Source organism: Micromesistius poutassou (assembly GCF_964030765.1).
Source record: "Micromesistius poutassou genome assembly, chromosome: 23".
In the NCBI taxonomy this organism is placed as follows: Eukaryota; Metazoa; Chordata; class Actinopteri; order Gadiformes; family Gadidae; genus Micromesistius; species Micromesistius poutassou.
This window is the reverse complement of record NC_140293.1, coordinates 478,369-489,648: the sequence shown is the minus strand read 5'-3', so window position 1 is coordinate 489,648 and position 11,280 is coordinate 478,369. Positions and strand designations below refer to the sequence as shown.

The 11,280-nt window shown below is 49.4% G+C and overlaps 1 protein-coding gene across 2 annotated transcripts; it reads right to left on the bottom strand.

Annotated features, from left to right (window-relative positions):
* LOC311368849 (uncharacterized protein) lies at positions 1–11,220 on the bottom strand. 2 transcript variants are annotated; one of them, XM_084487622.1, is made up of 17 exons: positions 11,022–11,220; positions 9,959–9,995; positions 9,138–9,178; positions 8,572–8,653; positions 8,184–8,322; positions 7,286–7,466; positions 6,188–7,165; positions 5,848–5,925; positions 5,287–5,413; positions 4,872–5,169; positions 4,531–4,713; positions 4,349–4,407; positions 2,934–3,184; positions 2,701–2,732; positions 2,063–2,243; positions 1,630–1,724; positions 1–1,502 (listed from the first exon to the last, which is right to left on the bottom strand). In XM_084487622.1, exons 1-17 carry the CDS (start codon positions 11,116–11,118, stop codon positions 1,395–1,397), a joined length of 2,967 nt encoding a protein of 988 aa, XP_084343748.1. In that variant the 5' UTR covers positions 11,119–11,220; the 3' UTR covers positions 1–1,394. The 2 variants fall into 2 exon arrangements, with proteins under 2 accessions (XP_084343748.1, XP_084343749.1); XM_084487623.1 differs by having other exon boundaries at positions 2,063–2,237.
* Between the last annotated feature and the right edge of the window lie 60 nt (positions 11,221–11,280).

Here is an 11,280-nt window from a genome sequence, read left to right as displayed (position 1 = left end):
AAGTAATTTAATGTGGATTAAAAAGTTGGAATGTTGGAAGGTTACATTTGATAACACCTAAAAGTATTTCTTCCATACAGTTAATAGTTACAGCCACTCATGGAGAAATGTACACGTATACATGTAGGAAGCCCATCAAACAGCGAATAAAATACCTCAATGAAAACATTTACATCTCCCATCATGCTAGGGGAGTGTACATAGTGTTAGATATCAGAAACACCCCATGATCAGTCATACAGTCTTTGACCAGAGCCTCCTAGTCCCTGCTACACCATACAGTACTTGACCAGAGCCTCCTAGTCCCTGCTACACCATACAGTCTTTGACCAGAGCCTCCTAGTCCCTGCTACACCATACAGTCATTGACCAGAGCCTCCTAGTCCCTGCTACACCATACAGTCTTTGACCAGAGCCTCCTAGTCCCTGCTACACCATACAGTCATTGACCAGAGCCTCCTAGTCCCTGCTACACCATACAGTACTTGACCAGAGCCTCCTAGTCCCTGCTACACCATACAGTCATTGACCAGAGCCTCCTAGTCCCTGCTACACCATACAGTCATTGACCAGAGCCTCCTAGTCCCTGCTACACCATACAGTCATTGACCAGAGCCTCCTAGTCCCTGCTACACCATACAGTACTTGACCAGAGCCTCCTAGTCCCTGCTACACCATACAGTACTTGGCACTTCTCCACAGAAGACTATCCAGCTAATATCTCACACCCTCCTCATCTCCATCATGACCAGCTAAAGCACCGCTTAACCTCTGATCCTAAGTCTAGTTTGACCCCCGACCTTTAGCTCAGTCCAGACCAGCGTTTCCTAAACCATCGGTCGGGATCCAAAATGGGTCATGATCCAGTCGGAGGGGGTCGCATACCTTTTCGGAGATTAACATTTACAGCAGAAGCCCCGGCCCCTCCCTCCTGCATACGGTGCCCGTGGTAACGTGGAGGGCACAGGAGAACGGGGTGAGCAGTGTGACACACAAAGTAGTAAACCAACACAACAAAGAGAGGCAGCAGCGTACTCCTGGCGACAGTCGTAGTGTTTTGTAGTTGGGGTGGCGTCGTCGAGGCCACGTTGTGCATTCTACTGTAGTCGAGGAGACGTTACACATACTTTCTGGTGTGGTCTCCCATCGCCAAAGCAACGGAGAGGATGCTTCAGCAGAACATAGTCTCTAAATCAGAGGCCGGACGGCGAAATGGTTATGAACACTAGGCATCAAGATACAAGAACGAGGAAAGGATATAAACTAGTGAATGACACAGACGGCCGGCTTTGTATTGTGCTACGGATCTCTGGACATTTCGTCTCCACTCCCCCCAAAAAAGTCCAGTTGAAGGCCAACTAGGAGGCAAGTTCACCCCCACACGCCACCTCAACTCACAGAAGGGAAATGTAGTTTTTAGGGACCATTCCCCGCCTTCCGCCTACAACTCCCACAATCCACAGTTCATCTAAAGACTCCACTTCTCTTATGGTGTCCCCGATCTAGAAAGAGAGGCGAGGTCACAATATCAATGAGGATTTACATTGTGAAGGTCCATTTGCAAGGTAAAACAGAACGAACGAACACACACACACACAGGCACACACACACACACACACACACACTGACCTTCAGAGTGAGTTCATCTTCGCTCTCTGCTGTGAAGTCAAACAGAGCCTTTGCCACACTCCTGCCGGCTGGTGGCTGGCCTTGGTTTGGCTGACCTACAAACAGGAAGAGTCATCAGTTATCAGCAGCACCACGCCTATCAAATCTATCATTCTCTATATGTATAAATCTGCAAATATATACACTACCGGTATAGGGCTGAGTCTATCTATAGATACACTACCGGTATAGGGCTGAGTCTATCTATAGATACACTACCGGTATAGGGCTGAGTCTATCTATAGATACACTACCGGTATAGGCCTGAGTCTATCTATAGATACACTACCGGTATAGGGCTGAGTCTATCTATAGATACACTACCGGTATAGGGCTGAGTCTATCTATAGATACACTACCGGTATAGGGCTGAGTCTATCTATATATACACTACCGGTATAGGGCTCGGTGAAGGCCACAGGGTAGAGACCCTCCCTGTCCTCCACTCTTCCTCTCCTCCAGTCTGAGTCAATGTGCTGCAGGACTCTGATCAGCGCCCCCTGCTGGAAGGACAGGTCGTCCACCGTCTGACCAGGGAAGTTAAACACCGCCAGCGCCCATTCCTCCTGCTTCTCCTGGAACACACCAGTCCACCATGAAACCATGACAGGACACGCGTCAATAGAACATAGTGTCCATTCAATGCGAATGTTTAGCAGCTACATACCAGGATACGCATCAATATAACATAGTATCTCAGTGTGAAGGTTATAGAACATAGTGTCCATAGCTGCTACACACATCAATAGAACATAGTATCTCAGTGTGAAGGTTATAGAACATAGTGTCCATAGCTGCTACACACATCAATAGAACATAGTATATCTTCTATGTAAATGTTTAGCCACACACACCAATATAACATAGTATATATTCAATGTGAACATTTAGCTACACACACACACACACACCAATATAACAGAATATGTGTTAAGCAGCTACACACACCAATATAACATAGTATATATATTCAACGTAAACGTTTGGCTAAACACATCAATATAACAGTATCTATGTTAAGCAGCTACACACCGTGACGACTGGGGCTTCAGAGGAATTTGGTTCTGTTAAAGACAAAAACAAGAAGGTACACTTTATACATATCTGAATATTACACTATACTAAATATATATATGATATAGTACATTCGGGAGAAAAATACAATACTTATATTATTATTATACATTGTGTACTGTGTGGACTGTGTACTGCGAACAGGTGGGTGTGTATCCGTGCGTGAACTGTCTAATGTATTGAAGCATCACCAGTATTTTCCAGTAACGTGACATCCTTTGTCAAAGAAATGTCTTCGGTGGTTGCCTTGGGCGACGGCGGTGGGAGGGGCTCCAGGACCTGGGTGAAGCTGAGAGGAAAGATGCCAGTTCGCCCGTGGATCTGGCCCCGCCCCCAATCCTGACCAATCAGCTCTGAGAGAGCGATGACATCACCCTGGGAGAAGGTCAGCTCGTCCTCCTCCTGACCGTCGTAATCACACCTGGCTACACACCTGGGACCGCTAGAGAGAGACACAGAGAGACAGTCATCACACCTGGGACCACTAGAGAGAGACACAGAGAGACAGTCATCACACCTGGGACCACTAGAGAGAGACAGTCATCACACCTGGGACCACTAGAGAGAGACAGTCATCACACCTGGGACCACTAGAGAGAGACACAGAGAGACAGTCATCACACCTGGGACCGCTAGAGAGAGACACACTGACAGTCATCACACCTGGGACCACTAGAGAGAGACAGTCATCACACCTGGGACCGCTAGAGAGAGACACACTGACAGTCATCACACCTGGGACCACTAGAGAGAGACACAGAGAGACAGTCATCACACCTGGGACCACTAGAGAGAGACAGTCATCACACCTGGGACCACTAGAGAGAGACAGTCATCACACCTGGGACCACTAGAGAGAGACAGTCATCACACCTGGGACCGCTAGAGAGAGACACACTGACAGTCATCACACCTGGGACCACTAGAGAGAGACAGTCATCACACCTGGGACCACTAGAGAGAGACACAGAGAGACAGTCATCACACCTGGGACCACTAGAGAGAGACACAGAGAGACAGTCATCACACCTGGGACCACTAGAGAGAGACACAGAGAGACAGTCATCACACCTGGGACCGCTAGAGAGAGACAGTCATCACACCTGGGACCACTAGAGAGAGACAGTCATCACACCTGGGACCGCTAGAGAGAGACAGTCATCACACCTGGGACCACTAGAGAGAGACAGTCATCACACCTGGGACCGCTAGAGAGAGACAGTCATCACACCTGGGACCACTAGAGAGAGACACAGAGAGACAGTCATCACACCTGGGACCACTAGAGAGAGACACAGAGAGACAGTCATCACACCTGGCTATGCACCTGGGTACACTAGAGACACAAATAGAAAGATGGTAATCACAGTTAGCTATGCACCTTGGATCACTAGAGAGACACACACATAGAGAGACAGTCATCACACCTGGAAACACACCTGGGACCATTAGAGACACATATAGAGAGACATTGACATAGAGAGACTTCCCCCACACACACACACATACATAGACACACACACATAGAGACACACATCCATATATAGAGAGACACACACACACATACAGAAACGAACAAACCTGTGTGTGTGCATGTGTGTGTTACCTGATAGGTGTTGATACTTCTGGATCTTTCTGTTTTGAGGGCTTGACCATAAGACTGGACTAGAGGAACAGATACACAGTACTATTATTATTATTTTTAATATATATCCACGTGTTTGTATTACATTACTGTCTTTATTATATTCATGCTTATTTCTTCTGATGCCTGAGTAGGCCAATCACCTGAATGTCTGAGATGCCAAACTCCTCAGAGACTACTTTTGATTGGCTGTCTAGACCAGGAAGTGCCTCTTGTTGGATGTCCAGGAGGCATGTTGATTGGTCAACAGACTGTTCCTTGATCTGCTGAGGTATGGGAGGAGTCGAGCCATGGTTGTCAAGAACAACCAGGACTTCTTGTTTCTGCTGCAGAAAGTGATTAACAGCAAATGTTGAGGTTTGTTTAGAACTTCCCATTATCTGTGTGTGTGTGTGAGAGTGTGTGATTGAGTGAGTGAGCGATTGTGTGTACATGTGAATGTGTGTACGTGTGTATGTGTGTGCATGCACGTGGGTGCGTGTACCATGTAGCTGATATAGAGCGGGTGTCCAGGTTTCGGTCTAGGTGGAAGGGGCGGTCCTTTCTTCAAGGCCTTCTGCCCCTGCATGTGATTGGCTGGGAGCGAGGAAGGGGCGGAGCTCTCCTGGAGGGAAGAAGGCTGCTGTTTGGCGGATGACGCCGACAGGGCGGGCTTAGTTCTGGACGGAGCCGTCTGATTGGCTACTGACGAGGATGCGGGGATGATGGTTGGAGGGGGCGGTCGGCCAGGAACAGTTTTGATTGGTGGAGGGCGAAGGGGGAGGGCTTTCACCCCTGATGGCCTTGGGAGGGGGGAAACAATATGTATTTATCATTACACACTTATAAAACATTTTGTCCAAAAAAAAACGATTGAATGAGTATAGTGAGTGAGTGTGTGTTTGCGTGGGAGTGAGTACCGAGGGGGGGGGCCGGGGCTGCTCCTCCTCTGCGCTGGGGCCTGGGGGGCAGCAGGCAGGGTTGGTGGTTTGACGCCCAGTGCAGGAGGGGTGGGAGACCCGCTGGGCTTCGAGCCCAGAGATGGAGCTAGAGAAAGACACACACACACACAATAATCAGTACCACTCCGAGGGTTAATCTTCATGGCATTTAACTTTGTTTGTTACAAAACAACACACACACACACACCCTTGATGTGTGTGTACCATAAACCAAACCACATGGCTCTTGCCTCTACCACAGCTGAGTCAGCAGACTCCACCCTCTTGGCCCTCACACGCACGCTCAACAAAACACGCCTTTGTACTAGGGCCCACACACACACACACACACACACACACACACACACACACACACACACACACACACACACACACACACACACACACACACACACACACACACACACACACACACACACACACACACAGATAGTGCAAAGCTACGCATGCATACGGACATCCATGGGAACAATTCTAGGATAGAAAATAAGAATGATAGTGCAGTCTGGTGTGTCTCACCACTGGCTCTCCTTGATGACATGGACGTTAGACTGGAGGGTTTGCTTGGGATCGCGGGACGATCACTTCCTGTCTTCACTGTAACAGGAAGTGGAAGTAATTGGCATCAATACCCTATTAGCATTGACCAGCCATACGGGGAACACATTACTCACACATGCTGTACATACACTACACTTCCCGTTTGAAAGATGCACACATCCCCTTTAAAATACATAAAGATATATTTCCTGCCTGAAAGATCTAGCCTTCCTGTTGAAAATATCTACACTTCCTGTGTGTTATCAGCTGGTAGTTAACGTGTGGTAGTTATACAGGAGGATGTATGAATCAGCATTACCAGTGTCTGTGGTGGTGCTGGTGGTTGTGGCGGTTGTGCTGGTGGTCTTCCCTGGGTCTTGTGCCTCTCTCTCAGTGCGGGTCCCAGGCAGGCTGGGGGGTCTAGGGGGGGCCGTCGCCCCCAGGCTGGCCCGAGGGGCGGGGCGTGGCCTGGGGGAAGGTTTGGGGGCGGGGCCCCCGGAGGGGGAGGGCTTCTCGGAGTCGGGGGTGGGGGAGTCGCTGTCCTCCCAGAATTCCTTGCACTGAGGTTTGGGTTTGGGTGCGATGGTGGGAGGGGCCGGCTTGGCCGGTTGCCCCTGGAGACGGGGGCGGGGTTCTGGTCGCGTTGGGGCGGCTGTACGCTCTGCGTTGCCAACATCTCCATGGCAACCGTCAGACAGCGGAGGCTGCTCTTGCTGGAAGGCCTCTATCCTGGCCTTCAGTTTAGCCATGTCCGCCTCTTCCTCCTCCTCTTCCTCCTCCTCCTCCTCCTCGCTCTCTGATTGGCTGGGCCCGCTGTCGCCCCTGCGGTCTTCGGGGAAGCCCCAGTCGTCTGAGCTGAAGGCTTCCAGCAGCTCCTGCAGGTACTTCCCCTGACTCGCGTCCTGGTCGGTGACGTCGCCTCCCCGTCCCAGAGCGGCGAGCGTGGCCAGGCCGTCGGCGCGCAGCTTCACCAGCGTCTGGACCTGGACGTCAGCGCTGACCCGCGGCCCGGTCGGCTTAGAACGGGGGCGGGGCCGGGGGCGTCCCACTGGGGCGTGAGGGGAGGGGTTTGAGGGCGCAGGAGGAGGAGGAGCCGCCACAGAGAGAGGCTCCCACTGGTCCGTCTGAGCGCTAGAGGCAGAGGTCACAAGGGAAAGGGGGCGTGGCGGACCGCTGGTCCTCGCTGGTCTCAGGGACGACTGGCCGGCATCCGTGCTGACGACGTCGTCAACGTGAGACAGCGGCCTGGCCGGAGCGGGGAAGGACGGACGAGGTGGTCTTGACGGCCTTCTGACTACTATCAAACACACACACACACACACACACACACACACACACACACACACACGACTTTACAGGAACAACACCGATAAAGTTATTCAGACAGACAGACAGACAGACAGACGGGTCCTCTCACCTGCAGCACATTGTGGGTCGGGAGGGGGCGGGCCAAGGTCGGTCTGGGTGGCGCTGGTTGCCGTGGAGACAGTCCTCAGGCAGGAAGAGGAGGAGGGGACAGGCGGGGCGGAGGAGGGAGGAGGGAGGAGGACTTGTTCCTGGGACTTCTCTCTGATGACTTCCTCGTAGGAAGGAGGCGGCTTTGGAATAAACATTATTATTATTATTATTATTATTATTACTACTACTAGTTATTAAAACTACTAATTAATAATTACTACAAATTAACTAGTACCATCCGGCCAAACTGTCAGACTTTTGTTCAGTTAACGGAGGCTGACAGTCAAGGGAGAAGGATGTGGATGTAGTCGCGTTGTTAAGTGACCAATCATCAGTGAGATCGTGCAAGCAGCACTCGACTGCGGGAGCAGAGCTAACCGGTGAGAGACAATACGTTTCTCCAAGCAGACACTCTCTGGGCGGCTGCTCTGTAAGCTCACTGCCGTGTACAACAGACACAGTGTCCACCTGTTGTGTCCCTCCACAGAAGCTGCATGTACAACTCTCGGTTGTTGAATTTGACACACAGACTTGTATCGTGCGAGTAGCAGTAAATATCTGTGCGTATTAACAAATGCAATTTGCTTGTGAGCATGTTGAGCACGGCCTGGAAAGCATGATGATGATTATAAATATTACTATCACTATTATCATTATTACTACTATGATTATTATCATAAATATTGCTATCACTATTATCATTTGTATTACTATGATAATTATCATAAATATTAAAATCATTAGAAAAATTACAATTGGATTGATACCCGTCAATCTAAAACAGACAGAAAGACAACAGACAGACAGGCCGACAGCATGGCAGACAGACAGACAGACAGACAGACAGACAGACAGACCTGGATGGTGGGGGGGATGGTGGGTCCCCAGATCTGACTGGCGGGGGGAGGGGGGGGCGGGAATCCCCCAGATGCTAACCCTGGGAACCAGGAAGTGGAGGACAGCGGCTCCGCTGATAGGATGGTGATCTCTGGTCGCCTAGCAACACATCACATCAGTTTAACCTTGACAACAACCCACAGATGTATAGCTCAGATTAAGCTGAAAACCAATAAAAATGTTCTTCAATCAATAATTACAGGATGAATGTATTTATATTAAACAATATATCACATTTTATTTGATAACCATATGAATTAATGCAGAAATATAGACTCATACATTGATTCTACAATTACTTATTCAGGGGGGAAAGAAGGAACCTGATTGGTCGAGAGAAGGTCTTACCTTCTGTCTCTCTCTCTGTCTTGCACTCGCTCTCTCTCTCGCTCTCGCGGTCCCTCACAGACAGACGTAGACCTTGTGGTAGCTAGCAGACAGGCAGACAGGTCAGGTGGGAAGACAGAGACAGGCATATACAGTAAGTTATATATTGAATGGGCTACACTGTGTTCTTAATATGAAACATCTTCTCTTATCAAAACTCTTATCAAAAGGAATCAAGGTTCAAAATCAGTAAATAAAGTTTCAGTAATAAACCAAATGCTGCTTATCACAGAGTTGAACCCTTTATATGTTGTGTACCAACATCAAACCATCCTTGAATGTGATGACTAGTAGTAGTGTCTCTGTGAGGATGAGTGACTGTCTGGGGGACCAATCCAGTGCCCCCTTGCAGTTAAACAAAGCATTTTGTGAGGTTCCACTACTGTCCCTCACCCTTTACATGCTGCAACTCTATGGAAAAGTTACCACGGCCCTCTGCACCACATGTAGTAAAGCCTCGGGTTATAAAAAGATGTCTGGTCAGTGATGTAAGGGATGGGACACAGAGCAGAGGATCAAACACTCACTACGCTTCAGGACAGCTCTGATGGACGAGAGAGGCCCCTGGCTGTAGAGAGAGAGAGAGAGAGAGAGAGAGAGAGAGAGAGAGAGAGAGAGAGAGAGAGAGAGAGAGAGAGAGAGAGAGAGAGAGAGAGACATCAGAAACAAGAGAAGCAACATTTAACCTCTATTTTGCCCTCTCCAGGAAACTGAAGAGGGAGGAAATGGAGATGATTCATTTAGTTGTGCCAGATGAAGAGGATACGTTCACCCCCGCTGCCAAAGGAAACGTATAACTACTACACGACAATGCAGCACATGTTCATCACACATTAATCCTTCTTCTTCCCTTTCTAAACTTTCTCTCTTTTCTTTGACTCGGACTTTGATCGGCTTTAAGGAGAACCAAAACCACCACCTCCTCCTCCTCCTCCTCCTCCTCCTCCTCCTCCTCCTCCTCCACCACAAACAATGACCTCACACACACACCACAGAGGCTCTCCAGCCAGTTGTCAAGCAGACCAAGGGAAAGCCAGAAGACTTTTAGATAGAGGAAGATTGAAGTAACAAGCCTAGAGGGACAAAATACTGCTCTACTGCTACTGCTACTACTACACTACAAATAAACGCATACTACACACAGTACTGGACAGCAACACTAGATACTAGACACAAACAGCCACAGTAACAGTAAAAGGTCGCCCCACTTTAAACTCTTAACCATCCGAGTTTCCTAAAGGCAGGAACAATGGTCACATTTTCCAAGACCGAATTTCCACAGGGGTCCGGGGTCGTGGCAAAGGAAGTGCGGGCAGCAGAGGCAGAAGCACAGGAAGCAAAGTCTTACCTGTGACGATGTTCTGGCTTACGTCTGTTAGGGCGATCTAGAGGGAGGGAGAGAGAGAAAGAAGAAAGAGAGAAAGAAGAAAGAAAAGAAAGAAAGAAAGAAAGACACAGACAGACAGACAGACAGACAGACAGACAGACACAAGTTAAAATATAAACAAAAAGTTGTGTTTGTCCAACTTTTCCAGAGAGGTTTGTGTCCTACCTCTCTTACGAGCTACAAGCTAAAAGCACAGCAACAAGCAGAAATTCCCAAACTCCCCAAGACCACAGCAACGTGTCGCCCGCCTCTCCTTGGAGCCCCTGTCCGCTCCTGATTGGTCGTGTTTCTATCTCTCTCCCTCTCTCTCTCTCTCTCTTTCTGCCTGTCCGGGATTAAAGCAACATGACTGCATCACTCTCCCAGAGTCTCCCACGCTGGCAGCGCTGCGATTGGTGGGAGCAGTGAGGAAGTCAGGCTCTGATTCGCTGCACTGGAGCTGTGCTGAAGTCATCATGGCTTTCATCACTTCCATATGCCTCCACAGCTGCTTCACAGTGAGAGCGGCGTTCAAAACACATCACTTTTGTTAACATTCCCCAGTGTGCGAGGTGTACTGGAAGCTGCCCAGTACAGCAACGGTCTTCCACTGGTGGACACTTGGGAGCTGCCCAGTGCAAGAAGGGTCACCTCCTGGTGGACACTTGGAGCTTACCAGTACGACCACTGTCTGCTACTGGTTCTATTGGTAGTTGCCCAGTGCAACCACAGTCTGCTACTAGTGTCATTATCCATGCACCATGTTTGTCTGCACATTTCTTTTTAAGTTGGACATACCTTTGTGCGTGTGATGACGTGCGTGGTAACGCCTTCACTTCACGCCATAATTTATTCATTTTGAGTCACCTGCACGTGCAGGTGCACGCGCTTGAAACCCCCCAAACAGACACGAAGAGGACGAGGGAGCTCAGCGTTATCAACCAAACACAACATCATAATACTATATTACTCTGGTTTGACGGACTTTCAGGAAACACGAAGGAGACTCGACTCAACACTGTAGTACCGGGATGTGTCAGCCTACCTCCGCCGGCGCCTGGCCTCGGTTGTCGGCGAACCACTGGTTCTTCCCTCGTCTCCAGTCCGGCCTCCTCTTCCTCGTCTGTCCGCGCTTCGGCCATCTCTCCTTTCTTTCTGCTGTCTCTCTTCTGTCTTCCCCCCCCGTTCTCTCCGGAGGAAAATGGAGCTGGTTCAAAACAACACCACCAACATTTCTCCCCCTCCTCCTCGGTTGTATCCCCACAACAACTCGACACAACTTCTCACAAACTCCCACAAACTCC

What these genes read in the sequence shown, in the direction of transcription:
- LOC311368849 (XM_084487622.1), bottom strand. Translation starts at nt 11,118, where the DNA reads ATGGCCGAAGCGCGGACAGACGAGGAAGAGGAGGCCGGACTGGAGACG. An exon ending in GAGGCCAGGCGCCGGCGGAG is followed by an intron (nt 9,996 to 11,021) that starts GTAGGCTGACAC and finishes CCCTCCCTCTAG; the next exon opens with ATCGCCCTAACAGACGTAAG. An exon ending in CCATCCCCCCCACCATCCAG is followed by an intron (nt 7,467 to 8,183) that starts GTCTGTCTGTCT and finishes TTTATTCCAAAG; the next exon opens with CCGCCTCCTTCCTACGAGGA.